The sequence below is a fragment of the Oxyura jamaicensis genome, chromosome 7 (assembly GCF_011077185.1).
Source record: "Oxyura jamaicensis isolate SHBP4307 breed ruddy duck chromosome 7, BPBGC_Ojam_1.0, whole genome shotgun sequence".
NCBI classification, from domain to species: domain Eukaryota; kingdom Metazoa; phylum Chordata; class Aves; order Anseriformes; family Anatidae; genus Oxyura; species Oxyura jamaicensis.
The window spans coordinates 20477076-20502895 of record NC_048899.1 but is presented as its reverse complement, the minus strand read 5'-3'; the positions used below and the strand labels follow the sequence as shown (position 1 = coordinate 20502895).

Genomic DNA, 25820 nt, shown 5'->3' with positions numbered 1-25820 from the left:
TTAAGTCAAAATGAATAGAAAAATTGCTAAGCTAACAAATTGCAAAGTGTAATTGAACAGCTTAAACCTTATTTGCTTTGAATGTGAATTACAGGCCCAGACCAGTGGTATATCCTTTTGTGTTAAGCTGTTCCAAAATTTATTTACAATAAACTGTATTTTACAAGGTGAATTTATCTACTATGAACTGCTGGCTGTTATGTTGTATTACTTTGTTGACAGAAATGCTGAGAAGTCCCAGCATAATATATTCTCCAGCAGTCATATGGGATTTTTAATTTTTTCTTCAGCAAATTCATAATTTAAATTCCTTTATCCTGGATAAATCTCATTGCCAGTACCTCAAAACATTTTTGCAGCCCCCCATAAAATGTTAGAACTCCAAAATGTTTCTTGAACAACATGCAGAATATCCTGAAGAGACCTGATGGGATGATACCATGCTCATGTCCCTGCTTCCATTCACTGCTTCCTATTCTGTTCATCACAGGATCACATCAGCCTTCTTTCCCAGACCATTTACTTTAGGCCATTTTTGTTTTTTGAATATTTCTTTTTTTTTTTTTTTTCCATTTGAAAATAAAATTTTCTATTCTACTTTTTGAAGTCCTAATTGTTGTATCTTACATTTGGCTATACAAAAACATAGTGGTTAACTTAAATTGTTAAAGCAGACTACCTAGCTTGCTCTGAAATAGCAACCTTGTTGACCTTGTTCTTTTTTCATGTCATCTATAAACTTTACCACCAAAAACATTACATCATTGTTTATATAACTGACAAAAGTACTAAATAAACCAAATCAAGAACTTATTCATAGGGGTATCCTTCCTAGAAATACCACTTAATTACATCTCCTCATTACTAATATTTAAAATTAGTATAGTATATTCTCTAGTATATTCTATTATTTTTTCTAGTATATTCTATTATTTTTCTAGTATATATTCTAGTATATTCTATTATTTTCAAATAGAGTAAGCACTTAACATGGTAATACTTAGAGCCTTAAAACAACAACAACTATGCTTCTACATTTTCTTGTTTAAACAGATCTATGATCTAGTCAAAAAAGAAGAATTTGACAAGATTTATCTTTATGCTGTTTACTGTAGTTACAGCTTTAGCCTCTAAACATTTTTTCTCATCCAAAATGCTTCAGTATTTTACCTGGAATTGACATGCATGTAACTAATCAATAGGTCTTTCAAATGTAATTTTAAAAGTTTATAAATATGGAGTCAGATTGGTGGTCCTCCACTGGCAGTTCCAAATCTCACAGTTTCTGAGGCTTGCTATAATTAATGAATAATACTATCGTTCTACAAGCCTTCAGTGCTTAATCTTCTTTATTTCAGCTTTTGATATACAGTCATAAAATGGAGTCCATAACTGATATGTCAACATTCAGCATCCAGAATACCAAAGATAAAATTATTTTATCTTCTTTTCTTCTCATTTGTGTTAAGGATGTGTTGCTTAACTGTATTCTGCTATTCTGGTAAAATGTAATCTGCCCCTAACATTCACAAGGATTACTGTTAGTGTACATTTACTTTTGAACCACACTGAAAATCCTCACAAATGTCTTTGGGAATCACAGACTTTATTTTTGGTATCATTTGGGCACATATCTATAGGGGAAACCTTCTGGGAGTCACATGAGTGCCTTTGCTCACTGTATGCCACCCCATTCGGAATAGCATAACGGCCTGAAGTGAAACATGGCAGTTTCTTAAAATGTCAATAGTAGGAAAGCACTTTCTGTATTTTTAGCAATCTTTTAATTGAGATTTGAAAATGAAAATAAGGAGAAGCAGCAGACCCATGCAAGTCAGACACAACTGAGATGTGACTCCTGACTTTGGAGCAGAAGGATCCTCTACTCTCCAAATTGTATTAATGATTCTGTTAATGTTTCAAATCTTTTAAAATTTTAATTGCAAATATATATATATATATATTTTTTTTGAATGGAAAAATTCTCTTCTGGTCTTACTTTGGTAAAAACTATGCAAATATATTGTTTGGTCCTATTATAAACCCTTGAAAGCTAATGTTCTGGATATTGCTATCATAAGCAGCAGATGAAGTATCTGAAAGAAAATTCATTTTTGTGATTTGCTTTTCAATGCAATAAAATTATAATTGAAATGAGGGGTCGGTTGGTTGGTTTTGGTGCCTCCCAGGAGATACAGAACAGCAGCATTTTTTGAATCTCTTAACATCCAAAACACAATCAGAGGGTGCCACAAAAACACCTGAAACTCATGAAACAACTCAAGAGCAGTATGAAAGGTGGTCTTTCCTAAATGGCATCACACTGAAAACTAGAGTTCCAGCTATTTAGGATGCCTTGGTAATGCTTACATTAATTCAAATGCCTGTCTATCTTGCTTTTCATATTTTATATCCAACAGAATCCTGAAGTCTTTGAATCACAATTTTATTTGACTAGGAATAGTCACTAGGATACATTAAGCTTATGGAACATTTCCAAGATTCCTTCAGCATTATCGCCAGAATATATCCTTCCTATTTCCAAATACCTTTGCAGTCTAGCTGCTATCAATATATCAGTATTAGGGAAAGATTACTCACAATCTCGGGATGAATGGAGAATAGAGCATTTTCTGCATTTTTTGTGGTGATGAGAATTCATTGTTTATATAAATTGTTTACAATTTGGCAGAGAAAGCAAAATGAAATATACTTATTTGCTTACATTAACAATTCATTTAACCAGTAGAACTGGACACCTACCACGAGCAGAAATTTCAAACTGGACAAATTATACTAAAAAAAAGCGCTAACCATAAAATAAACAAAAAAAAAGCAACAAGGTATTATCGAACAATAAGATTTTCAAAGCCTATATATATATATAATGTGACAGGTATTGCATCTAGACAGGTATTTCTCTGTTGTGTATAATAACATGTTGTAGTTCAAGCTTGCAAGGCCTAGCTTCCTTGCATATGCTGTAGGGTAGAAACACAGGAACAGAGGAAGAATTTCTACCACCCTATCTCTTGCTGCTTGTACCCAAATGATATGGAGATAAAACCAGTCTAAACCATATCCAGATAAGACAGCATGGGAGATGGGAACTTGTTTGATCATGAGAAATAAGAACTGATCAGAGACAGAAATTTTGTGCATGTGTGTGCTTCTGTATAGAAGAGTCTCTAATGGAAAGTATATATGCATGCTGTGCTTCTAATATTTCTATTTTCAGGAAGATTGAAGCATTGTATATCCCTGTAATTTGATAATCCAAACAAATGAAGTTTCAGAAGATTTTAGCCTATCGTTACTTAAAATCTCAGTCAGCAAATACAAAGTAATTTGTTGGTAGAGGATCATGACCAAAGTTATTTTATCTAACCATTTTGCAATATAAATATCTGTGGAAATTAAAAAAAAAAAAAAAAAAGGAAAAAAGAAAAAAAAGAAAAAAAAAGAAACACATTTCTGTTTGTTGGAACTAAGCATGGGCCTAATTTTACATATTGTTGCATTTTAAAGAATTCAAAACTCTTTTTTGCTAGCATTCTGTAGCTGTTGATTGCCTTTCAGTGCTCTGTCTAAATGGTTAGAACTAAAGATTAATTCCCCTTGCTCTCCATTTATAGTGCTCAGATGCTATCCAGAATGCTTAATTTCAGAATTGACCATATGGTCAAGAGCTTCAGACACAAAGAATACTTTCAATTATCTCTGTTTGTGTCATTACATTGAAGCTCTCTTTAGTATTTAGTGTCTAAGTTAGTTTTGCTTGAATTTACTGATAAGTGTCTGAAATATTGATCCTCAACCTGTTATTTGCTTCTGTGGCCTGTTCTAATGCACTTTCAGAGTTCTGTTGGCCTTTTTCATTGGTTGATCACCTCCCATTAGCCACATTTTAAGGGAAGCTATACTTGGATCAGCTTGGTATAGCCCTCAGCCTATTCTTTAAAACAAATATGAGTTTGTCAAGATCCCATTGGGCCACACTAATTGCAAAGTATATGTTGATATTTGTGATGGTTTTTGATTATTTAGAATAGACAATAGAAAGTGACAGTGAGCTATCCCACCAATTTTTCTGAATTCTTATTACTCGTTTCCAGCTAAGACTGGCACCTGCAGATTTTCTAGTTGGGAATTTCATGAGTGGATGGTGGCCAGGTAACTCTGACTTAACAGAAACAATCAGGTACCAACAGGGAAAACATTCAGAACAGTCTATACAGAGTATGTTTAGCTAAAGCTTATTATCTCAAGATGCCCTAGGTTTCCATATCTTGAACAGGAAATTGAATAGCTCCAAACACCTACCACCCCTCTTGGAAGACTGTCTACCATTTTTGCAGGCAGTGCTCCTGTAGTCCTGATGAGCTCCAGGCACTAGCTTTGGTGGGCCAGCTTGAAACAGCTGAGCCAGGAGTCCACTCACTCATCTATTCTGACCTGGTACCTTAAATTCCTCCAGTCAGAAGCCCACAGACTAACTGCTTCCAATCCCCGCTTTTTTTTTTTTTTTTTTTCCATTTTAACTGCTCATCCAATTAAAGCAACCAACTCATTCACAGACCAGCCTCATACAAGTAAAGCACACAGAATGCAGAAAATATTATAGAAATGCTTTATGTTTGTCATGATTAGATCACATTTTTTCTTCTACCTCTCCCTTTTTCGTAGATATTTTTATTTATCTCTTTCTGTGCAGGCTGCAGGTCACCCTTTTCCTATCTCCTGTTATTTGTTTCCTTCCATTTTATCCTTTCATTTTAGTTACAAAATTCCCCCTCATTCACCCACACGTTAACATTTAGCACTTTGTTACTAGTTATGAAGCCTTCCAAAAACTGGTGAGTATTTTTAGGACTCTGAAATAAATGGGACTGAGCAAACATAACTGTAGGCACAAAATACCAAATGTGTCTTGTACTAACCCTTAATGCAGAGGAGAATTTATAAAAATAAAATCATATGCATTCTAGTTACAAAATATGGTGTATATTATAGTGTACATACTTCCTTTTTTTCAAGCCAATGCCACCTTTGCTTAACCTATTAATTCCTTTATTTATTTATTTATTTTTATTCCCAGGAAAATCACAAAACCTTTTTCCTTATGGAGAAGGGAACACAGGCTAGTCAGAGACTTTTCCAAGTAGTATCATGCCTCTCCTGCTATTCAGTATCTGGTGACTCTGGCTTGTCTTCCCACCCAGAGGTTTGTTCTTTCTCTTCTGAGGGAGTTTAACATGTAATTTGATAGCTTTCAAAAATGGTTTGAAACCTTGAATAAGAAATGAGAGTAGCTGGGACCAATTGTTCAGAACAGTGAAACCTGTCACAATGAATATAGGCAAGTATGGTCTAATAGTGTTTTTTTTATTATTTTTTTTAATTTTTTTCTCTGAACTGGGTAATCTTAAAGTCAGTAAAGCAATGTTATAATAACCTGCCTTGAAGCCCATATTATCAGAGTTTTAGAGAATTTGAACAAAACCCAAAGAAAACAGTATTTGTTGTACAGAAGAAGAATGAGTTGGTTTTGATCATATTCTAAAGTAAGATGCTCAGGGCAGGGACTGTATCTTTCTACTCTTCACATTATCAAGTGTGGTCGAAGCACTTAACAATTAATAATAAATTGTAAGTAAATGCAAAGCTTGTGAGAAGTGCCAGACTGACATCTCTGGAGAATTCTCCTGTCTATTTATATAGAGAACAGGAGGAGCAGCAATGCAGGCTTGTTTATGTTGCCCCAAAAAATCACTAATGCATTTCACATAGGGTGCTGAACAGCCATCAAATGGTAACCGCTCACAATCACTAAAATCCTAGAGAGATCTGGACTGCTGTCTTCATATTGTAAAGCAAAAACAGGGCTTGTATCTTATTATCAAGCACCAGAATTAAGTAACCTCCTTTATCTATTTTCCATTGGAATGACACTACTCCAATAAATACATTTTTTTTTTGGTGGATAATTTTGGTGGTTAATAATAAAATCAAAAATACTGCAAAATTTTAAGATTAGAGGAACCACTATTTGCCAGACATCTGTTTATGTACCATAATAAGTTTTCTTAACATGTGAGTAAAAAGTAAGTTATTTGCATTTTAGCCCTGCAATTTTCAGTTAGGATGTCTTGCCATTTTCTGAAATGCTGAGAGACAGTGTTATACTATAAGTGGTAGAGAACTGGCAACATTCTTAGGTAATATCTAATTATTCTTCTTGAATTTCCCATTAAAATACTGGTACTAGATGCTTTATAAAGACATCCTGAACAAAGCAGAAGGCAACTTCATTCAGTGTTGTACTTACCAGTAATTCTTTGGGTGGAGGACCTAGGGAACATGAGTTTCTTCATGATGCGTAGAAGAAAAAAACAAATTTCATCTGATGTGATTTCTCCACATCTACCACATTCCACAGAACAACAGGTTCTCCTCTGCATCAGTTACTTTGCAATTAGTTCAGCAGCAGCAAATCAGGCCCATCTCCGTTACACCTGCCAAAATTAAAGTCTTTCTCTGTATCCAAATAATGGAGAAGAAAACAAAACAAAACAAAACACCACACACACCAAAAAACAAACCAAACAAAATGAAACAAAAACCAGGGGTAGGAGGGTAGCAGTCTGTGAATGTACCCATCTGCTTTTGCTTTGAGAACAAATGTCACAGGGCTGGTATTGATCTGACTGAAACGAACTCCTGCAGACCTACTCCCGCACGTGTGTATTCTGAAGGCTCTGGTTTCAGGCATGGTATACCACAAATGCTTTTAGGTCTAACTATGCCACCAGATGTTTAAGGTACTTGTCTAGACACCAAGGCTTTTAGGAAAAATCTTGCACTGCTTGCTACCCTTCAGTAGCTGCCCCATCCAAAGAACAGGTCCTTTTCTCTACCACAGTCTTTGGCTTTCAGGCTTTCTGAACCCTGCCTGCCTCTCTCACCATATGGCAGATAGAAATGAACTCCCTTAGAGTTGATTTTATTTTTAATTGTTGATAAATAGAGCTCAAAGTACCTTCTGACTGCTTTGTTTATATGTGGAGAGGTTAGCACCTGGCTTAAATGTCATGCAACAAACACCACTGTTGTGATGACTTCACATGTGTCACCATGTTTCCTACCATTCTTGGCTATTCCTCAGGTCACAATACATTAGCAATTCATTCAATGGCACTTCAGTCCATCAATTTTAACCTTAAAAAATCATCAAAATGCAATAATCATATATCAAAAATTCAGCTCGAAATAAATTCACAGACACTATTCTATTTTTGTTGTGCTTCCATTGGTTCCCCAAAATAGTGAACAAAATTAGCATTTTTTTTAAGTTGAAATTCGTTATTAGATCAGTTTACATTCTGCACTTGGAACAAAACCCACAAAAGCTAAAAAAGTTAGTACCATTCTCTGTTCCTACAAACATACGCAGTAACACTAGCAGTCTTTTATTATTTATTACAATAACAGACACTTTTCTGAATCTGTATAGTGCATCTTTTTAGCCAGTTCATGCCTCTGGATTTCATACTGTTCATTTATGCTCAGAAGCCTCTAAGGAACCAGGAGTTTATTGAATTTCTCAATATTCCCTTAAAAGTCGTCAGCAAAATCACTGGGTTTCTGAGAGCTCCAACCACAAAAGGCTGCTGTCCTAACTATACCTGCAAACTACTGCAGAGCATGCTGGCTGCCTGCTTCAGAAATTTAACCCCCTGCTTGGCAGACATGCTGCAGAATTAATCCACTCTCTCTCCATTTTAACCCCCAAAGCCTTGATACATTTATTGATTATAGCATTGAAAATGATTTTTTTTTTCTTTTTTTTTTTTTTTTTTTTCCTATTTAATTAGCATTTGTGGAGAGACAGGTGAGATCTAATTTTAAAGCCTTCAGTCTAATTCTTTGCCATACTCAGAAATCTTGGTAGAGAGCTGAGGGAGGATTATTCTATTAATTTGTAGGGGAGTATTGCTTTGATTAAATCCTTTAAAAATCAGAATATATATTTTATATTTTATATTACATTTATTTTTATATTTTTATATTTTAATATTTTTATTTTTTATATTTTTATATTTTATATTATTTACAGATTATTTTTATATTTTTATTCTTATTGGTTTAAGGGGCACATGCAATTATTAGATTCATATTAGACTCGTGCATACATTCAAATGCATGGCTAAGATACAAATATCAGAAATTATGATTATTCAAAGTAGATTTCTGCATGTTCTTTATCAAAAGGTTTATTGCTGCAAAAAGCTGAATTTGTTAAATTAAATGATTGAGGGGAATTTTGAAAGAGGGACAATTTCTGCCTTGCTAACAAATGTAAGATAGTATATATGTTACTTTGCTAGTTGGATTTAGATTGTAGTGGCCACTATATAGATCTGCTTACAGACTTCCATTTCAATTCTTCAGTTAAAGGAAGAAACCAAATGGCATCATAGAGTAAAAGAACAAAGCGAAACAAAATACATCTTTATCGAGCTGACTTAAAAACTCATTATCTAGGCATCCGTGCATTTAGCTTAGGTACAATCTATTTCCTAGAGGTACAACTCAGCTTGGTAAATTTCCTAGAGGTACAACTCAGCTTGGTAAAAAAACAACAACAACAACAACAAAAAAAAACCCTCATTGGACATTGTCTTAGTAATACTGTACATCCTGGCCAACATTAAGATGTGATTAAGCAAGTACAGCTCCCCAGTTAAATACCTTAAGAACAATTAGTGGAGGAATGTAAAAACAACTGCATCATAATAAATGTGTATACATCTTTTGTTAAAAAAAGAAAAAAAAAAAGAAAAAAAAAGTCATGGAGACATTTAGGCTTTATCTTTAATTGAATAAAAACTCTTTAAAAAAAAAAATCTCTTCTGATCCCTAGAAAACCTGGCTGTGATATATACTTATGCATGACGTACTTTCAAATTATGTAAATCCTGAAGAGGAAATCATATTAATTTCCTGATTCTATGCAGTCTTCACTAATCATTTCTCATGCATGCCCAAAATGCAGGAAGAAAACCTAAAATAACTCAACATTCACAGATTGACAGGAGATAAATAACACAGTAAGAAGCAACCAAAAGATGAAAGTCAACCTGAAAGTAAATTAAATTCACTGAATGGATGACCTCTTATACCATCCTGGATTTTGTACAACTACCGCATATCTAACATATCAAATTGGCTGTCTATCATAAATGCTCCCAGATAAGATGAACCTGAACCTGAATGATTATGAGACCTCACTACAGTCATACATCTGTCTAATTATTTGTGGCAAGATTGGGTAAGGAGAGTTAATTTCCAAGAAAGGCTATAAAGGATCTAGGTTCAAAAATACATCTCTCAGAAGTAAATGAAGTTGATAGGTTATGCAATTTTTATTTCTCTTATGGGCAGACAAATTACTCGCTGATAAATCTGCAGCTATATATGCAGCAGTCCATTTTGGAAGTGACATGGATTACTGGGATTAAGATGCTGAAAGAGCAAGAGAAGTTTCCTGGCTAGACAAAACTTTGAAGAAAATACTTCTTTAAATATTTTGCATCATGCAGTTGATGCTATAAAATGAGGTACCACAGGAGGCACACAAAATAAAGCTAAATAAGCTAAAGTTACTTCTGAATATATTTTAAATATTTTGACTGAATTTAGAGAAGAACACTGCTTTAAGAGGCAGCATCTTCTGTATCCCACTTTCTACTAGTGCATTTGATTGGTGACTGAGTACTATCTTAAATAAATGAACTCTAAATTAATCATATCTTAATTTCAAAACATATTGTATTTTGAGAATTCTGATGAATATCAGACTGTTGATATGGAAAAAAATCTGTTTTGGGAAAATTAATTTTGTGCAGCAAATGACGTTCAATGGAATGACAAACAGGTTTTTCACCTATATTACAGAAGTGAAAAGATACCAATTTTAATTAATGATTTCCAGTCTTTAGGAATAGACTATGTAGCATTGTAAACCGAACATACACAGTACTTTGGGTTTGCCTGAGACTGGCAACTCATGGCAGTTAAATACGTTTGTGAAACTATGGCCTAATTTAGGCCTTCTACTTGACAATTAGTTAGGATGAGACGCTTCCAGAGATACCAGCTGTCAAAAGCGCTACTGAAGCAAAAATCACAATGAGTCACCAGCACCAGATCTTACTCACCAAAAAGGTCTCAAGAACGTAAGGAAGGAGTGTAAAGGAAACCCCAGGTATATAAAATATACCCACTTAAATGAAATGGTGATTGTATGATAACTAGTTTTATAAATGTTATGTCTATCAGTATTGTTCATACTGTATTCATACAAACTGGAGATTCAAGATAAATGTATGAAGCTTCAAGGAAGGAAGCTAGAATATTGAAAATAATTTGATGCAAGTCTATAAAGCATAATTTTGCATTGATAGGAGTGAGCACTGCTAAAATCAGTGAGGTTACCCAACTCCTCTCCCAGGTAAGAACAACTAAGATTAGGAAAGGGTAGCGATATGAAAGATTAATGGAAATATACTGAACTAGCCGTGATGGTAGTAATTAATCATGTCTATGGTATGTGTTAGTATCATTGCCAGTAACAGATCTAGATTATTTTAAGGGAATTTGCAGTCATCCCTTAATACATACAGAAACTGATCAGATGCATCTAAAAACTCTTAAGTATATGTGCTGTATAAATACAAAGGGAGAGATGTGCTATTGCTCAATAGGCCTTATCCTACAGAATCCCCTTACTTAAAATCAAGCTGAAAATTTTTCATCTTTTTGTGGACTCATGATTTTATTTATTTATTTATTTAATGCTAAATTAAACAGTAGGTTGCCTATAATGCTAGTCATAAACCAGTTCAGCTAATTCAGTCTTTGACAGTCTGGAACAGAAGTTACTGCCCCGCTTCATTTTGTTCCTTTGTGTCTATGCCTACTCCACCCACCTCCTTGTAAGCTTTCTGAACTGAGGAGCAGCTTCTCCTCCTTTTCATCTCTTACCCTTTTTTTCCTCTCTTCACCTCATGCCCTGGTAAATGGTAAAGATAGGAAAACCATGATGGAGAAACCTGCCTTATCCAACAGAGCTGACCAGTTCTGCACCCTGTATTTTCACCACAGCAGGCAGAATGGAGGAATGAGCTGTTAACCATTGTGTTAACAACGTTGTGTAACAAACAGATGTAATGAAGGATTAAGATGCTGTGCTCTTTGTGGTGAAAGATGCTGAAAGACAGAATTCTATGCCTGCTTGGTAGCTGCCATAACTTACCCTGTGCAACTTCAATGAACAGGCTGGGAATAGACAGGAAGTAATCAGTTGGACTCTCAACCAGGGAATCAGCTAAACTTCAGTTTAGTGTGGTAATACATATGACAGCTTTTTTGGCATTACAGGTGCTCCAGGGTTCCTCATCATGGGAATGGCCAGCAGCCAGTAATCTCCAAAAAAAGGTTTACCTGACCAGCATCCCAGCTGTGCTCAGACAGACCAGAAATTCAGAGTAGGCTCTTAGTGATCAGCAAGATTCTAGAAAAATTATTTGGCACCACAAGAGAATTTTTAAAGTGTTAGAGAAGTTCATAGCTGAAATTATCCTGAAATTTAACTACACTCTAGAAACTGTTAGCAAAATGCAGCCAAACATAAATAAACTCTCACAGGGGTTATGAATGAGCTAGATACTGTCTAAAACCCTTTATCACTTTTGTCAGATGGAACATGTTTTAGAAGGATAGAACTAACTTCTTTACCAAAAAAAAAAAAAAAAAAAAAAAAAAGTATTAGTGCAAGTAGGAAGTAAGTTGGTTATTGGTTTCTGCTTCTGCTTACAGGTAAACAGGACATTTTTAGACAGTATTTTATCATTTTTCAAATTTTTTCTACATCACGTTGAGAGTGTCTTCTACCCCTTTGGGGGAGGGCTGAGTGCTGTGTATCTGTTTTTTTTTGAATAATACATACACAAGTCTACAGCTTTATGTGGAACAAATACAGTATTCCTTGTGACCAATTATCTAATTAATCCTAAAAGACTTAAATTTTCTCTAATGTCTTTACTAAAGAACAATGTTTTATTTCTTCATTCTTTAACATTTATTCTAACTGCTGCTGAAGTTTATTTGACAATGAGGTTACCTACCACCATTTGCTGGTGCTGTCACATGAAATAACTGCTACAGCTGATCCAATTACTCTTCAGCTCCATTGTTTGAACCATCTGCTGCAATAAATTGATTTTGGGTCTTCCTGCTTGAAAGGCATCTCCTTTCACTTCTTGACTGTGGAAAGAGCAGGAAGGAGAAGGAAGAGAGATGGAGACTATATTATATTTTACTAGAGCTGCCTTAAATTTTGAAAGAAAAAGAACCTGTGTTTAGAGGAACTTTAATACTATACTGAACATACTCTTCAGTATGGTATTAAAGGTAAATGTAGTGAACCACTCATATCAAAACAGTGTTACATGAATTTTGAGATGGTTAAAAATTTTCAGCTGTTAGACATGCATCTCAAAAATTCACTAATTCTTTACCTCTGGAGACTAGTGTCAGAACTGTCGAAGATAGAGAAGTTATTTATTTGACTCATATATGGTTGTTGGCCTTCTTATATATATTTTGATATCCTAAAACCAAGACTTGTGCACTATCAAATAATTTAGGCATTTGGAAAAGGTTTTGAGATGCAGCATACTGTTATATTACCAATTCCCACTTTCTCCAAAAACAGATTATTCACTAAGCATTTGAACAAAAAAGTGCTATACCTTGTTCAACCAAAGGGACACATAATATGAGATCATAACCATATGTGCATTTTAAATGTATCTCAGCTACACAAACAGAAACTTTTAGTGGAAGCTTATGAGAAAATTCATACTGGGAATAACACAATTTAGATTATATTCTTACACACAACCCCGATGACTGCTGCTTTTGTTATTGTTGTTTTGGGTTATTGTGGGTTTTAAAATACTTCAAACTATTTGCTGTAGTACTATTCTTATACTTATGCCACCCATGCCCAGCTGCTGTCCTCGTCTTTATAAACAGAGTACTTCGACAAAAGTGAGTAGAAATTTATGTAGAAACTTAACTCTTTTTACTTAACTATTTAGTAACTATTAGTTTAGTAACTATTAGTTTAGTAACTAAGTATAGTTAACTTCTACTAACTATTTAGTAGAAACTTAACTCTTAAACTTTGGTTATATGAGTAGACATGACCCTCATGAGGAGTTTTAATACTTACTTGTGTTCAGGCAACTCTCTCTCTCCTGGGCTTTAGCCAGTTGGTTGTCCTCTGAAAAAAACTGACTACTTTGAGATGGAGGAAGGAAATAAGAAATCATCATATTGTCTATTAACATATTTCCATTTTTTTTTTTTTTTCCCTTTTTGGCATTTTTTTTTTTCGTATTCTTTCTCTAGGTTTTTCATGAATACAAAGACAGCAGGTCCTTAAAAATATCTCAATATACACAAATGTTGTGCTCCCTAGCTAATAAAAACTCGGACTTAGCTTCCCAAGCTCATACATTCCCAGCACATATCAGATCACTGTCAGTGTTAAAAGGTAAAAAAAAGCCTGGAAAATAGTCAAGACAGTAGAACCAGGCATTCTACATAATCTGGTTTCAAACTAATGTAATGACAATACAGAAATCATCTTAGACTTGACCATCACGGACAGCACAGTGTCAAAATCAGCTGTTGGGAAAAGCTGATATTCTTTAATAGTACATGAACATTAGCAAAACAAATATTAACAAAATTAGAATAATATCTAAAATCAATAAACCTCTTTCTAGTACGTGGTACATAATTCAATCACCTAAAAAGGTGCTGGTAATATCTTGAAAAGAACCACTGAGCCATTTTTTTATTGAAAAAATAATTTTAAAAGCTTTAAATCCATTAACTAAGGAACATTTAAAGGAGTCATTGGTTGCTGTAATACTGATAACTGTAGGTATTAGAAAAAGCACAGCTTCTGTAACTCTTAAACATAATTATTTCAGTCAGAGGCAGTTCTAAAATACTGCTTTGTAAGGATGGATCTCATGTACTTGAAGCAATTACTTTCTTGTTTTTATTGTATTTATTTTTTATTATCAGAGAACTTACAATAAATCAACAGAGTCCATTGAAAACAAGCTATTAGAGATAGCTTGTTTGATTATTATATTTTATGTAGGGAACCTATGGGTTTCATTGATTCATAATCTTGCAAAATTCCGCATTTTAGATTTGAGAACAGTAATCTTTAATATAAGAAAGGCTATGAAGTCCTTGGTAAGTGAAAAAGCAGTGATTTCTCCCAGCAACAGTATTTAGCACTTGTCAAAGCCTTTGTATTTAAATTTCTATTAGTTACACTCTGAATAGTCACAGTATTATTGTTAATTAACCTAGGTTATCTTCTCTAACAATGACATGGCAAACTAACTTTGGTAGTCCAGACAGAGGCTAATTTATTTTTGTCTAGTTGCCAATAGACTTCATAGAAATAGAAGAGCTTATTTGTATTATTTTCACACAGAAAGATTCCCTAAATATTATTAATGTCCTATTTCACTAAAATTATGCCATTTCCAATATGCAGCTTTTCCAATTTACCAGTTGTTGACCTCTAAAATTCCAACTGTGAACAAACAAAAAAAGTAATAATCTACAAACATAAATAATTGCACACAATATTATATGAATGATAGTGACTTACATATAACCTTAAGAGCAGAAAAAAATGCCCCAAAGGTTTTTTCAGATTACCTTTTTGTAATAGTCATTTATATCCATTACTAGACTATGCAATCATCCCTGTCCATTCCTTTACATGTATACTTTTCTTTCAGTGCCTTGAATCCCAGGGATAATACAGTAATACAGTATTACATTATTATTATATATAAAAATAACATTTCAGAGATTGGCTCTTGGATACAGATCTAGTGAGATCTTCAAACTTATTTTTGAAAGTTTCCTCCATGCATGATTTGCCTTGATATTATATATTTTAATTATCTTTAGCAAAAAAAAAAAAAAAAAAAAAAAAGTGCTAAATCTGTAATCTTTTCTTATGTTTTACATCAGCAGCAATGGCATATGTTGTTACCGTTTGACAAAGCCAATTTGAGAAAAATTAATGTCCTTCCCCACTATTATACATGTGAAGGCATGACTTGTACTCTTCCTTATACAATGCAATAATGAAGTGACTCATCTGTCATAAGGTAAAGACTCAGAGTCATTTATTTAGACTCCAGAGGTAGAGGAGGAAAAGCAGAAATATTTATCTTTTAGGAAATCCGTAACTGGAAAACAGTAAGCCAATGGCTTGATTTTAATTCTACTGAATGTAGTTGCCCAAGACACACTAATTTCTGAAGCGCATATACTAGGAAATTAGTTTGTTTTTAGTTATAATCAAAACCATTTGGCCACTGCTGCATACATGGCATACAATGGGCACGAGACTGGGAAAATGAAGCTGGAGAGCAAGTAGGTAGTACCAAATAATACAGAAAAGTTGGGCCTGCATGTCCCTCCATTGTGACTTTTTTTTTTTTTTTTTTAAATAAAATTGGGAAGATTTTTACTCTCTGAACTGATTCAAGATGTTTATATAATAATAGACTAGAATAGATAGGGTGCATACACATACATATACGCACATACAATTTGGTTGTTAACAAACGCGTAAAATATTTTATGACCTTAGGTTTTTCTCTCTCATCACGTGAAAAAAAAAAAAGAGATTCCCTTGTACTGAGACAACCATTTCTAATCATACGCTGCTACAGATTTTTCTCACCACCATGTTCTTTAGCACTTTCTTTTAGTTTTAGAATGCATCAATTTCCAATTAACTTTGCAAAAGATTTTACATTAATAACCTCTCAGCAGTATCTGCACTGTAATTTCTTTTGCTGTCATCAGTTCTTTCTTGTACCTTCTGAAATTTCCTATGTATGAAGCTGTCCTCATATGGGGAAAATTCAAATGTGAAAAAGGTTTTATTCTTAAAATACAAGTAGAAAATCATGTTAACATTTTATTATCTGTCTTCTCCACATTTGTATTGGTTACTGTTTTTTTTTCACATTCTCACTTCCTTTTGTTTATTTTTATTTTCATACAATAATAACAAAAATCTAAAAGATTGTTGCAATATGTCATATAATTGATCTCCCCACCTATCCAGCACTATATAAAGCACATCCAATTTCCAATCTTCTATGATTAAAATTTATATACATAAATATACTAGTATTTGCAGGAATTCTGCATGAACCTCTAAACGTCACATTGACAGACATCATGAAGATAAAGTTACAGGGATTCACAATGCTTATCAGCAGATAAAGTATTTTGCTAATTTTTGCCAGCAATTATCATGTTTGTGGTATCAGACAGGCAATAGTCCAATTTGCCATATTCAGTGGGTGAAGATGCAGTGTTTACATTATATACAGATACTTTTACAGATAGATATTAGTGCAAGCATTGCTGCAGAATATGAGCATAAAGCTATTGTACACTTTGGTAATTGAAAAGTACCACATGACAGGGGTTGCTATGGTATCTGCAAGCGTGACATTTTTATAAAGCAATACTACAAAGGGGTATACAATTCCCTGACCCTTTATGAACATACATGCTACAGATATTTACTGCTTTGAAAACAAAAACAGTTTATTACATTGTTTCAGATATATTTTCTGAAAAAATAATAATAAAAAAAAGTGTTTTCTTTTTAATTGGCTGCCCCATTCCACAAAGATAATCATCAAGATTGCTGTAAAGGAGAAAGCAACATGATTTTAATGCAACAGAAAATGCAAGTGCATAACATATCCGGCACTGCTGTTTTTGTGTGTTATAAATTGTTGATGAAGTGCCAGTCCTTGTTTTCATCAAACATTATTCTTGCAGTAGAGCTCCTGTGTGCTTCAGCATGCAATTTCCCCTCTCCAGAGGGATGAGAATGTGCCGCAGTTTACTTTGCTTGGTTTATACTGCAGTATGATTTTTTTTTTTTTTATTTTATTTTTTTAGGCAAGCACTAAGATACACGTGTTTCTCTGTGCACCCACTGATCAGCAAGGAAATATAAAATATGCTAAGTAACAGAGACTGCATGCTGGATCACACAGACAAACCTATCTGTGTTTAGAGAATGAAAGAGATGGGTACCATCCTCCACTGAAAATGATGTTGCTAATGCAGAGGTTTGTGAGCCATTATATATTCCTACACTGCAGACATTTCAGGATATTTCTTCTAATGCTAGATAAGCCTTTCTGAATATATACTATACTACCGAATGAATATTGTAAGAATTTTCTAGGTCCAAAGAAAACCAAAGTGTTTCTAATAATACTTCATATTTTGGATTGTTTGACATGCAAATGAGACACATACTTCAATATTTGACTCTTTTAGAAGGGGGAAGCTCTTTTATATGTGCACAGTGGAACTGAAAAATACATATTAATAAAAGCAACGATTCCCCAGTATATTTAATAGACACCCTTAGGTTGTATTTTAGTAACCTGGACAAGTTTGACAGTTCTTAACATCATGTCAGCTCTAGATAGATATAGGGCCACATATTAATGTACAGAACCTAAATGCAAAAGCTGCTACCCAGGTCACAGAAGTATTACCAACAAGGCTACCTTTACAAAACAATATGAATGATCATGTCCACTAGAAATATATATATATATATATAAAATCTATAAATTATGTGCAAAGCTATAGGATATTCTCTGCATCAGTGACTGCAATTTTTATTTCTTTATTCTGTGGCAGAAGACACCTCTAGTACCACAATCATCTGGTAGGTGTTTGTGCCCTCTACTGGATGCTGTGAGGTTTAAATTTTTATTGTAAGTCTTAATGCAGCCAACAGCTAAAGGAGAGATGCTCTTTTAATTAATTTGATGTATTTATGGTATTTGGAAGCATACATTTCTGCTTAAAAATAACGTGTGTGTGTGTGTAAGAAAGAGTAAAGAAAGCTCTTTTGTCAAAAAATTTTAAGGGAACCTTTCTTACTCATCTTTCATTCTCTGTGAACTAGGATAGTAAGAGTGCAGAGACCTCCTGCTGTGGGAGTTTTACTTAATTTTTTATATGCTCATATATGACCAAACCATTATGCTGTAACATCTCTCTTGTATCAACATGAAAACATGAATATTCTTTATACCTGCATGTTAAGGAGGAAGACTGCAAGTCAACTGTCTGCCATTATGGCAAATAACTTCCAGGTATGCTGGGTTAACTTCAAAGACATATAAAAGGATCAAAGTTTATTCAAATATTATAATATTTAAATCTGCGAATATATTACTCTTTTTGCAAAGAACCAAAAAGTTTACAATTGGACTCAACAAAAATGGTGAATGACTTCACTCAACAGTTTGTTTATTGAAACCATAATCAAACTGATTAATGACTAATAAATGATCTCACATACACTTCTGCACATTACCAAATCTGTAGAAAAAAATTTATATAAGCATTCCATGCTTATTCCACATAAAATTTATCTACCTACCTACCCAACACTGACTTAAAACAGTTTTGTCCTTCAAACAGCAATTCAATGACCAATAATTTTTACAAAACATTTACACTAGTGCTTTGTGTAAGTATTCTCAGCGATTAAGATAGAACAATAACTATTCTGGACACGAACACAAGCACAGAAAAGAAACTAACTGAAATTAGGTATAACTACAAAAAAACAAAAACATACATGTTGTCCTTGAAAATATAGCATACTTGAGATTGGTTTTTTTTTTCTTTCCTCCTATTAGCTCTATTAACCCAAGTATACAGTAGTCTTCACAACACATATGAAAAAAATCATTATTTACTCCATGCACATGTCCACTTGCCCCACATCCTGCTGCCTGTTTGCAACCTCCTGCCAGGGTCCGTGCCTGTAATGGCACCAGCTGAAGTGGTTCACCCTTAATTTTAACAATTACTCGTTAAACTGTATTAACTTCATACAATAAAAACACAAAGACTAAAATGAGTACATAAAAAGGTTATCTTTATTCTTTTGGGTTGTTAGCAATGTCATTACTTTTGGTAAAACAACTTCCTGCATGCAGTTCACCAGTACACTGCGAGTCAATAGTTTCTGTAAAAGCAGAAGCCCATCTATATTTTCTTTTGTAAGAAATGCAAGGTATTCCACTGTCCATTATAGAAGGTCACTATTTATTCTCATGAAGGAAGATTTTGAATAGCAAATTATATTTAAAACACTAGTACTGCAGCATGAATTAATGGGACCAGCAGACAGTGTGAGACTAACACGGGAAAAACAAGGTTTCTGTGACTAAGAAGAACCTCAAAATTGACAGACATCAGTATGATTTCAAAAGAAAGCCTTCCATCTTGTGTCACATACAAAGAACTACTTACTGATCAGAAAAAGATCTATACTATTTCTTTTAAAACTATTCCTTATTAAAATCTATTTTAATACAATTAGCAGAAAATTGCAACTGCCAATTCACTTTGTATATTAGGTTTCCCAGCAATAAATTGTCACAGATAGAAAGCAATAAAAATGACTAATAGTGTGAACATATTTGTAGTATCCTCTCACATGTACAAAATGTTTAAAATGAAACTATTTGCAAAATAACAGGAAAAGATCAATATAGATATATATTATAAAAGTTATTTTCAATAGCCCCACATTTTTATCAAGTTAAGCAATATATTTATCCTGTGTGGTCTGGTTATTCACTGCATATTACTGATTACTAAACTCAAAATAAAATCTATAATAACAGCAAACTATTGCTTACTGGTATGAGGAATGATGGTCTTGAACAGTTTTTTTCCTTTCTACCATTCACATGTCTTTCCATCTTAGACTTGAATAGCTGTAGGATAATAGCAGCAAGCATGCATCAGTTAAAGCTTCCCAATTATTTGGAGTATTACAGAATATATCAAGCTATCTATTGAAATGTTATAAGCTACACTTAGTAGGGTACATATTTGATGCAATAAATACAGTACTTAGGTCACTGTTTCTTTTCAAACAGATACCACTGTGTAAAACAACTGATTAAGAAACAGAAGACATTTTACTTGCATATGAAGTGTAAGCCTCGATGAGAAAAAAAGTGATGTAAACCACAGTGCAGGTCAAAGCTGATTCAAGCACATCCTTTTGGTCACCTCAGCCTTCTATGGAAGATTGCATTTCATACAGTGGAAACCTGACTAGAGTGCCATGGGGGTTGAAACCACCTCCAATGTACGTCTCTATCATGGTCCATTTCTACAAACTACAGAAATTTCAGCCTGAGGTATACACTCAAGCAGTATTTGTCCCAGTAGGTATTTTGCTATTACTTTATATGTATAGCTTTGATTATTGTCTTAAATGGGTTTTATTTATATAAAATAAATAAAACCTGTAGAGATTGACTACAGAATGGAGTATCAAAGCTACTTATTATGGGGTCTAAAGATTTTCTAAAAATAAAATAAAATAAATTTTTAAAAAAGATTACCACTTTATTTCAGTAATTCCCTATAGGCAAAATTTGGTGTTTACAGTTTTTCTGTGATAGAATTGTTTAAAACCCTCAGGAACTAAGTGCTATCTTGGACCCTGAAAGATATTTTTTTTGTAGTTTCATATTTTTCAAAACAGGAATTGCATGTAGCATGATTTATTTAAATCATTACCTGAACAGGACTGTTTAATAAATGAAGAATTAATAAAGAGATCAAACTACCAACCTTTTCTTCTGTGAAAGTGATTCTTCCCTTGTTTTGTTTCCTGAAAAATTATTTAAGCTCTGTTCTGTATCACTGGCTGTTGATTTGATCTAGAGAGGCCCAAGAATCTGGAATATTGTCTTTCAGCTTTTAGAAGTGGTCGCTTAAAGACAACTATGTTCACATTATGATGACATAATTACGTATTCCTAACATTTGTGTTCCTCTGAGAGAGTATTTACCTTTTTCCTCAACACAGTAGAATTACAAATTATAGTATGTGAATTAAAGCAAATGAGATCACCAAAAGAAATTACATAAATTGAACTTAGCAGATGAAATGTACACAGTGGATACACTTATTCCACAAAATACAGACTTATGACTGGTAATTTTGCATTCCATTCAAGGTCAGTACAGTCCAAGAAGAAATATAGAGTCTACTCTCAATTAGTGTCAGCTGGTAATAAAGGCTACTTTTCTGGCAAGGTTGTTTCCCTCTTACATACAGGGTTTACTAAGGACAAGTCATTATCTTGGTACAGGCACTGACTGTAGCACTGGGTAAATATGTAAAAATTTGTCATTTTGGCATAATGCTCCAATAAAAGTATTATTGATAAAAACGTCATCAGCCATCACAGACCATATATTTATGTCTTCTTTTACTTTTTATTTCCTTTTCTGTCTTTCCCCTTGTCTTCTTTTTCTGATTTGTCATCTTCATATTTTTCCTTTTCTGGTTTTGTTACACTATCATAAGAAGGTGGAGATGTGGTGGATGTAGTCATATCCATTTTCTCTGGAGGTGAGTTTTCATTTAGCTTACTAAAAATCATATCTTTTTTACTAAGGAGATCAACCCCATCTTTGTGATACATATATAAAAGTTTCTTCATTGACTGCCTTAAAAGATAACATCTATAAGCACGCTGAATAATGGTAGCAGACACTTCCTCTTGTTTGCGTTTTAATGTGGTTGTGATTGGTTCATAGGACACTTTAGAAGGATTGGCTGCCATAAAACGATCTTCCATCTGGATTCTGAGGGCATCCATCTCATCACTTTCCCCCAAAACACGCTTTGTGAAAGCGAACAAGATGTCAAGGCAGTGAATTCTGTCACCGCTTACCATGGGCAGATCCATTGCAATAAGCTGAATTGTGTTTGGTTTTGGTATATTAAGAGGAGGATCCAGAGAAGCTGCAAAATCAGACAGTTTGCTATATTCTATGAATTGTGTGGCATCTGGATCATATTTTTCCCAGACTTCATAGAACATCTCAAAGTCATCCTCACCCAAGGGTTCAGCACTTTCTTCAGTAGCAACACTGAAGTTCTCCAGAATCACAGCAATGTACATGTTCACCACTACCAGAAAGGATATGATGATGTAGCTGACAAAGAAGAAAATCCCAACGGAAGGGTTGCCGCAGTCGCCTTTAACAGAGCTCCCCGGATGAGCTTTGTTTGGGTCACAGTCCGGCTCCCCACTGTTCAGAATTGGGGCTAACAAACCATCCCAGCCAGCAGATGTGGTGATTTGAAATAGGCAGATCATGCTGTTGCCAAATGTTTCAAAGTTGAACATGTCATCAATCCCAGCTTCCCTCTTAACATAGGCAAAGTTGGACATGCCAAATATCGCATAGATAAACATGACCAGGAACAGCAACAGACCAATGTTGAACAAAGCAGGAAGAGACATCATCAAAGCAAAGAGCAGAGTGCGGATTCCCTTAGCGCCTTTAATGAGACGAAGGATTCGACCTATTCTGGCAAGTCGTACGACTCGGAATAATGTGGGGGACACAAAATACTTTTCAATCACCTCAGCTAAAAACATACCTGTGAAAGATAAAAATAAAATTAAAAGGGTGACATAATCCACATCAAAGAGTAGGAATAAAGAACAACTCTATCTGTGAAATTTCTGGAAATTGTAATTGGAGGACGAGTCAACAGTTTTTAATCTGCTATTGGTAATTTGAGATTTTTTTCCAGCACTCTTCAAAAAAATGAGTATTACAGTTGATATGGAATTATTCAGCAGGTACTATTCTCAAGTATGCTTCACACTTCCTAAATAATCAGAGAAATGAAAATTAAGTATTCCTCTAATCAATAAAATTTTGAAGAGATAAAACATTTAAAATATACCTTACTGTATTTCATTTGAAATATAAGGGTTTCTTACCTACTATTGAGAGAATAACAACCACAAAATCAAATATATTCCAGCCAATGGTGAAGTAATAATATCGTAGTGAGAACAATTTGAAGACACATTCTCCAGTGAAAAGGACAACAAATACCAAGTTAATCCAGTACAAAATATTTTGCATCAGTTCACCCTGGTCATCTGTTTCTATCATCATGGTGACCATATTAAGACAGATGAGGACCATAATGCTGATGTCAAATGCTTGCTTTGTTACAATATCAAACACCAAGCCTTGCAATTTATTCTGAAGGGAGAAAAAAGAAAATGTAATAGTATGTTGCATGTAACGAACATTTTTTTTCTGTCCTACTTCTTTGTTCCTCCCCCAAAATACACAACCGAGCAAAAAGCTGAAAAATCTAAAAGCACTCTAGTAACTTCTCTGTTTGCCAGTTTTTTGTTTTCCCCTCAAAACCCAACAGACTTCTACTTTATCATATCCTTTGATTCTGTATTTCCACAGGCATAACAACTATGAGAGACTTCCTACAGAATATATATGTTTCCACTTTTAATTAAGATAATTTCAATTAGGCCTAAACCATTTTAGAGTTAGGGGAGACTTTTGGTAGTTGATGTATTACTGTTACCAAACATAGAAGAGTACACATATTCTTACCGTTGGTCTAGGTATAGGTTTTTGTGGTTTTTTGGAACCCAACTTCTTCATTGCATTATAGTATTTCTTCTGTTCTTCTGTCATAAAAATATCTTGACCTCCAAGGTAAAATAATAAAAGTAAAAACTGATTACAGCCAAGTCTTTAAATCAATTAATTTATCAATTAATTTACATTTGTATCAACCATGCATTCATTCTTACATGTCGATATAAAAAAAAGAATACAGTAATTATATCAAAGATCATTAAAGTATTTTGCAAGCCTTGCTGGAAAAATTAAACAAATTAAGGAGCTGGGATAGAAAACAACTTTTATCTGTTATTTAGAATAAACAAACATAAAAACAGAACTGGTTAAATATAATTCATTTAAATAAGGATGGAAAAACTTGTAAAAATACACATTGTATGTAAAACAATGTAAAAAACAACTTTTAAAAATACATCCATTGTATGGATGTGTACATAATGAACTCCACATTGTAAATCAATCAACCAGAAATAAAAAAGCTTCAAAGGTAGAAAGGTTCATTTAGAACTGACAGGTCTTCAGACAGAAAACAAAGAGAAAGAAATTACTGACATTAGTTTTCAGAATACCCATTTTATCATGTGAGTACAGGTATCTCTGTTCAGATGCTTGCTGCCACTGTAGTGCTACTGTGCATGTCTGGGTTATGATCATCTCCCCCCATCAATAAGGGCATCAAAAAGCATTGGTATACTCTTTGGGTTTTCTAGCCTGAAAATAGGTCAGCAGTCTGAAGAGAATGCTATCAAAACTGTCGTATGTAATACTTGTTAAAATATTATTTTTGACAAGTAATTACTTTTCTTCCATGCACTTGATTTCAAATACATTCCAGGTATGCAAGATGCTGAAGCAATAGCATTTGGAAATGAATTTCAGTCACAGGTGAATGTGACTTTGTCAAATACTGTGTCAATCTTATCAACCAAGTAATAATGAATACGAACACGTGTTTGAGCCTTTCAGCTATAACTACACACAGATATGAAGATTTAGAAATCAAAAGAGATTTTGTTCAGTACGCTCTCCTCATAAACCATATATTCAAGTAAAATTCAGGCATTAGAGACCTAGGGTTCTGGAAAAAAATAAGAAGAAATTTGCTGATTATGGTCAAAGTGTAAATTTTACCCAGCAGAAATTTCAAAACAATAACAAAACAATGACAAAAATAACAACAACAAAAAAACACACACAAAATAAAAATAAATTAAACAAACAAACAACCACAACACTTTAAAGGAACTGGCATTGAACTTGGCATTTCTTCTGCTGCCTCACTGAGGTAATGGCTACAAATTGCGAACATCGCTCTCTGTCATTCACTGGGAGAATGTCTGTCTCAAGGTGAGATACACCTTATATGCCTTTGAAGACTGCAACAGTTAGCAATTTGACTGCTAGTGGAATATATTTTCCCCAAGGCAACTAATGTACTGAACGTGGGTTGCACTCAGGGACCAAAGAAATGCACGTAGTTTAACTACACAGGGACAGTATATTGCAATGTGTCTTTCCCATTCATAGCCCAGCAACATTGCCCAAAACAGGCAGCTTTCAGTGATGTGAAGGCAGAAAAAAGACAAGAATATTGCTGGGTAACCACACGCTACATATCCTATGCATTTCTATGAGCACAGGTGCCTCTAAATGTTCAAAAGACAGGCCAGTAATGATTGCTAATTAGCTGCATGAAAGTGAATAGTAGCACACAAATAGAATGTTTCCCAGCCTATTTAACTTTTTTGGTGACAGTTACAATAGCTACAAAAGTACAAGGATACCACAATGCCAGAAAGAGACCTTCATATATACAGACTGACAAAAATGCCAATAGCACGTACATAGCTTCCTTAGTCTTCCTCTCGTGTGATCAGATGAAACTGAACCAACTCCTTTTAAGTCTTAGAAGCCTCTGATGCTATTTGATGTGTGTGTGTATGGGGACATCTTACTGGAGGATAAAGATGACCTCAGTTTTGTAAGCACAAACTCTTTCTCTTATTTGGGTGTGCAGATAAGAGACTCAGAAGATCTGTAGCAGCAACATATGAAGCTACACACTCCAATCTCAAGTGGTAGGCTTTTTTTCCACGTTTCTTTCATGATTATGATCAAAAACCTTG

The 25820-nt window shown here is 34.1% G+C and overlaps 2 protein-coding genes across 4 annotated transcripts in view; one reads left to right on the top strand and one right to left on the bottom strand.

The window, feature by feature from the left end:
* Window positions 1–25820, top strand: part of XIRP2 (xin actin binding repeat containing 2) — a 201652-nt gene that overhangs the window by 8027 nt on the left and 167805 nt on the right. The gene's annotated exons all lie outside the window — the stretch shown is intronic.
* Window positions 19104–25820, bottom strand: part of LOC118169756 (sodium channel protein type 2 subunit alpha-like) — a 69358-nt gene continuing 62641 nt past the window's right edge. For all 3 annotated transcript variants that reach the window (XM_035331335.1, XM_035331333.1, XM_035331334.1), the window contains exons 25-27: window positions 23662–23766; window positions 23016–23286; window positions 19104–22666 (exon numbers count right to left, since the gene is read on the bottom strand). In XM_035331335.1, the coding sequence (XP_035187226.1) occupies window positions 21483–22666; window positions 23016–23286; window positions 23662–23766 (1560 nt within the window). In that variant the 3' untranslated portion in view covers window positions 19104–21482. The remainder of the gene's footprint in view (window positions 22667–23015; window positions 23287–23661; window positions 23767–25820) is intronic.